General features: G+C 43.7%; 1 protein-coding gene across 1 annotated transcript; it reads left to right on the top strand.

The window, feature by feature from the left end:
• Positions 1–792: 792 nt before the first annotated feature.
• On the top strand, positions 793–4808 carry KLHL31 (kelch like family member 31; the record flags this gene model as incomplete). Its single annotated transcript, XM_082847340.1, has 2 exons — positions 793–1964; positions 3670–4808. The coding sequence occupies 2 exons, from the start codon at positions 793–795 to the stop codon at positions 4400–4402; spliced, it is 1905 nt and encodes a 634-aa protein (XP_082703466.1). The 3' UTR covers positions 4403–4808.
• Between the last annotated feature and the right edge of the window lie 304 nt (positions 4809–5112).

A 5112-nucleotide genomic window follows, 5' to 3' on the forward strand; every position in this document is an offset into this window, starting at 1 on the left:
TGTCTTTTAAATAGTTGGTGCTGCTTTATAGATATACATTTTCATTTTTTTAATATTCAGATATTTCAGTCTTCCCCTTTATGCTTCTGGATTTTATGTTATGCTTAAGAGGGTCTTTCCTACTCTAAGATTTTTTTAAGAACTACTTTGTTCTAGTTCTTGTGTAAGTTTGTGTGTGTTTGTGAGTCATTTAGAAATTCAACTGGAAATTATTTTAGTGACTATGTAGAGTAGAAAGTACTTGACTATCATTACAGTTCCTTATCCATTGATTGTTAGCCACGTTTATTCTAATATATATTCTACATTTAACACGGATTCCTGAATTTTAGTGTTATAATATTTTATTGAGAGAGAAAGACTTCAGGGTAGTTGTCATTCACTTTTTCCTGAACATAAACTAAGCCCCTAAAAAGACGTTTAACTACTATTCCATAATAACTGTACAGGTAGATCGGAGAATATTGGGTCATTTCTGCTACATAAAATTACTTGGCCATATAGCTGTTGAGAGGTCTCATTTGATAATATAAATGTTTCTAGAATTGTCTACAATGATCGATGCTGAAGTAAACTGTGAATAAGATGTGCATCTAGTTTAACGTAAGTCTTTAAATCTAGTTTTGACACTTTAATCAATCTACGTTATGCCATTAAAAAACTACTATCTTATTAAAAAAAGGAAAGTTTTTCAATGTAGCATTTCAAAGTTTAATGCACAATTAAAATAAAACCGTGTCTTTTTTTTTTTTTTTTTAGCAAGTTCTTGCCTGTGACAGTGTGTTTGCCACCATGGCCCCCAAAAAGAAGACTGTCAGAAAGAACAAAGGCAACATCAATGAGATGACCATCATTGTAGAAGACAGCCCCCTCAACAAACTCAACGCTTTGAATGGGCTCCTAGAGGGAGGCAATGGCCTTAGCTGTATCTCTTCTGAATTAACAGATGCTTCTTACGGCCCCAACCTCCTGGAAGGTTTAAGTAAAATGAGGCAGGAGAGCTTCCTTTGCGACTTAGTCATCGGCACCAAAACAAAATCCTTTGACGTTCACAAGTCAGTGATGGCTTCTTGCAGTGAGTACTTTTACAACATCCTAAAAAAAGACCCCTCTACCCAAAGGGTGGATCTCAGTGATATCGCACCGCTGGGCCTGGCCACGGTCATTGCATACGCCTACACTGGAAAGCTCACTCTCTCCTTGTATACCATAGGAAGCATTATTTCTGCTGCTGTTTATCTTCAGATCCATACCCTTGTCAAGATGTGCAGTGACTTTCTGATACAAGAAATGAGTGTTGAGAATTGCATGTACATTGCTAACATTGCCGAAACATACTCCCTGAGAAATGCAAAGGCAGCAGCCCAAAAATTTATCCGGGATAACTTCCTTGAATTTGCAGAATCAGATCAGTTTATGAAACTTACATATGAGCAAATTAATGAACTTCTTATGGATGATGACTTACAGTTGCCTTCTGAAATAGTAGCATTCCAGATTGCAATGAAATGGTTAGAATTTGACCAAAAGAGAGTGAAATATGCTGCCGATCTTTTGAGCAATATTCGCTTTGGTACCATCTCTGCACAAGACCTGGTCAGTTATGTTCAGTCAGTACCGAGAATGATGCAAGATGCTGATTGCCACAAGCTTCTTGTAGATGCTATGAACTACCACTTACTTCCCTATCATCAGAACACATTGCAGTCTAGACGCACAAGAATCCGAGGGGGCTGTCGTGTGCTTGTCACTGTGGGGGGCCGTCCAGGCCTTACTGAGAAGTCCCTTAGCAGAGACGTCTTGTATAGAGACCCTGAAAATGGATGGAGCAAGCTTACAGAGATGCCAGCCAAGAGTTTTAATCAGTGTGTGGCTGTGATGGATGGATTTCTTTATGTGGCCGGTGGTGAAGACCAGAATGATGCAAGGAATCAAGCCAAGCATGCAGTCAGCAATTTCTGCAGGTACTGCCTCTTTTATTAGGAATAGAAATCGTTCGATGTTATGAACATAGAATGAAATTAATCGTGCCTATTAGCTTAATTCATTGGCTCAGTAAATCAATAATAATAATAATGCCACATTACATGTATATAACACTTCACATTATATAAAGTGCACTCACATATATCATGCATTATGATTTTCCAAGTAAGCCAATGAAGCGAGCACGGAAGATATGATGATTCTGACTTTACATGTGAGAAATTTGACACCCAGAGAAGTGACACCACTAGTAAGTAGAATTCACATTTTCTCATTTCTGGTCAGGGTGCTCTCCACAATACCCTGCCTTTTTGAAAGAAACTGGGTGCAAATTTAGTTTTTAACATTAAATGGTAAGAAAGATTAAAATGATACAAAATTTCTTTTTAAGTGGACTGTTACTGATGACTTCAGATTTATAACTGGCAACTAGAATGAGATCATTAAAAATGTGGCAGCTAATTAATTTTAAATATTTCTTTAAATACTGAATACCATCAATATTTTTGATACATGTAAACAAGAGTAAAAGCATGATAAATCCTGCAGAAAGTGGAATTCAAATGCATATTATTTTTGTATATTTATAATAAAAAATTAAACCTCCATATACATGAAATGTTCAGAAAGTCATGCTTCTATCATGGTAGTGGTTCAAAGGCAAACATAACTAATGAACAAGATCTGAAAATTCATCTAGTAAATCATAAAAAATATTCTTTATTGTTTCATTATATGTACATGTGTGTCATTTAAACGAATCCAGACAATTGATTTTTAGCCCTTAATTTATAGCTATGGTTAAGTTTTGATTTGGAGGTGAAATGAGACAAATATGAATGAACATCAAACAGAGTCAGTTCTGTGTTTACAATACTTGGAACTATGGAAAGTGTTAGTTTACTATGGGTGCCTTATTTTCCTCCTGCTGATAACTACTTGTACTCAAGTCACTGTTTTTGAGCTATTGACTTCAGTGCTTATGGTATAATAATTGTAATGCTGAACACTGAAAAAAATATACCCCTACACTAAAAAGTCAGACCTACTAATAAGTGCTAGAAAATCAGCAAAAGTTAAGGCTTTGTTGATGCACTGGGACAGGAGTTCTATTGCTCTCATTATAAACAGATGACAGAAGACTTAGTGACTTAGCTTTATAGCGGCAATGCCAGGAGAGGTGTGTGAACAAGAAGGGGTTTGTGAGAATGTAGGAACTCAGTCAACTTTCTTGATTAAGCCATGAGAATGAGCTAGGGGTGGCTGGTGTCTGAAGATATGTGGAATTGACTTTAATGTGGCCATATTCATATTCCCTTCTCCGATTCCACAAATACCCAGCTTCCACCCTTCCTCCACGTGCGCATCCCCTAAATCCTACGGGATGATGGATTTGAATATGAAGGAAAGAGGACTGGAGGTCGGTCTCAGCGGGGTGGTCTCCCGGTAGCTGCTTTTATAAACGGGAGGAGGGGGAGTTACCCATGCCTGCCCTGCCTTTCCCAAGGGTCACACTTTTTTACTGGTTGAGAGAGGATTAGCAGCCTCCAGGCGAGGAGCTGCGATGGGTCCCCAGCCTCCTCGCAAGGATAGTGTCGAGCCTCCCACGTCCTGGTTGGCGGCGTCACCTGGGTTCCCCGGCTGCCGCCCACAAGGCTGTCACGCTTGCTCTACCACTTCCAGATACGATCCCCGCTTCAACACCTGGATCCACCTGGCCAGCATGAACCAGAAGCGGACGCACTTCAGCCTGAGCGTGTTCAACGGGCTCCTGTACGCCGTGGGCGGCCGCAACGCCGAGGGCAGCCTGGCCTCGCTCGAGTGCTACGTGCCGTCCGCCAACCAGTGGCAGCCCAAGGCGCCCCTGGAGGTGGCGCGCTGTTGCCACGCCAGCGCGGTGGCCGACGGCCGCGTGCTGGTGACCGGCGGCTACATCGGCGGCGCCTACTCACGCTCCGTGTGCGCCTACGACCCGGCCCGCGATGCGTGGCAGGAGCTGCCGGCGCTCAGCACGCCGCGGGGCTGGCATTGCACGGTGGCGCTGGGCGAGCGCGTGTACGTGATGGGCGGCAGCCAGCTGGGGCCGCGCGGCGAGCGCGTGGACGTGCTAACCGTGGAGAGCTTCAGCCCGGCCACCGGCCAGTGGAGCTACGCGGCGCCGCTGCCCGTGGGCGTGAGCACGGCGGGCGCCTCGACGCTGCACGGCCGCGCCTACCTGCTGGGCGGCTGGAACGAGGGCGAGAGGAAGTACAAGAAGTGCATCCAGTGCTTCAGCCCCGAGCTCAACGAGTGGACGGAGGACGATGAACTGCCCGAGGCCACCGTGGGCGTGTCGTGCTGCACCCTAGCCATGCCCAATCACGTGACCCGAGAGTCCCGCGCCAGCTCGGTGTCCTCCGTGCCCGTCAGCATCTGAACCCGGGGAGCCGCGGGCTCGCGGGGAGAAAAGATAGGCATCGCGGTTCAGCTAAAGGAAAGGAAACTATCTAACATTTACTACAGGGGAGTCTTTTCAGATCCATCGAGGCATCTGCCTTGGTGGTTTTCAGTTGCTGGTGTGGCATCATCTACCTCTCTGTCGATTTTTTTTTTTTTTCTTTTTTTAAGCAAAATACAGATCCGGAGCCAACAAAGGAAAGAAGCCATTTATTTCAGCGGCCACTGGGTGGCAGACAGAACTCGCGGTGGGCACTTCCATCGCGGCATCCTTTCTAAACATAGAGCGGTTACACCCACATTTGAGATTGTGCTTCTGCACTTTAATACACACGAAGCCTGTGTGAGTAAGAGATTTCTCGTACAAAAGTTTATTTTCCTTTCTCTTTTTTTTCTTTAGGAAGTTTAAAATATTCCTTTATAGGCTTCATTTTTAAATGGAAATCAGTCTACATCCATAAGGACTTAAGATTTAATCCTGTGTTTCTATGCAGTTTCTTTACTTATACATGCCTGAGTAAAGGATTTCGAAAGGCATCCCAGGAGAAAATCATAAAGCTTAAGACAAATACTGACGGGAAAGTAATAGGGATTCCACCCCGGGGCTGACAGGTTGATGCCTTTGGTTTAGCGGTGATACCCTCCTCCCTGCCTCAGGCCCCCAAAAGTATTTCCTATCATAAAATCCTA

The sequence above is a fragment of the Leucopleurus acutus genome, assembly GCF_964270905.1.
Source record: "Leucopleurus acutus genome assembly, chromosome: 10".
Taxonomy (NCBI): domain Eukaryota; kingdom Metazoa; phylum Chordata; class Mammalia; order Artiodactyla; family Delphinidae; genus Leucopleurus; species Leucopleurus acutus.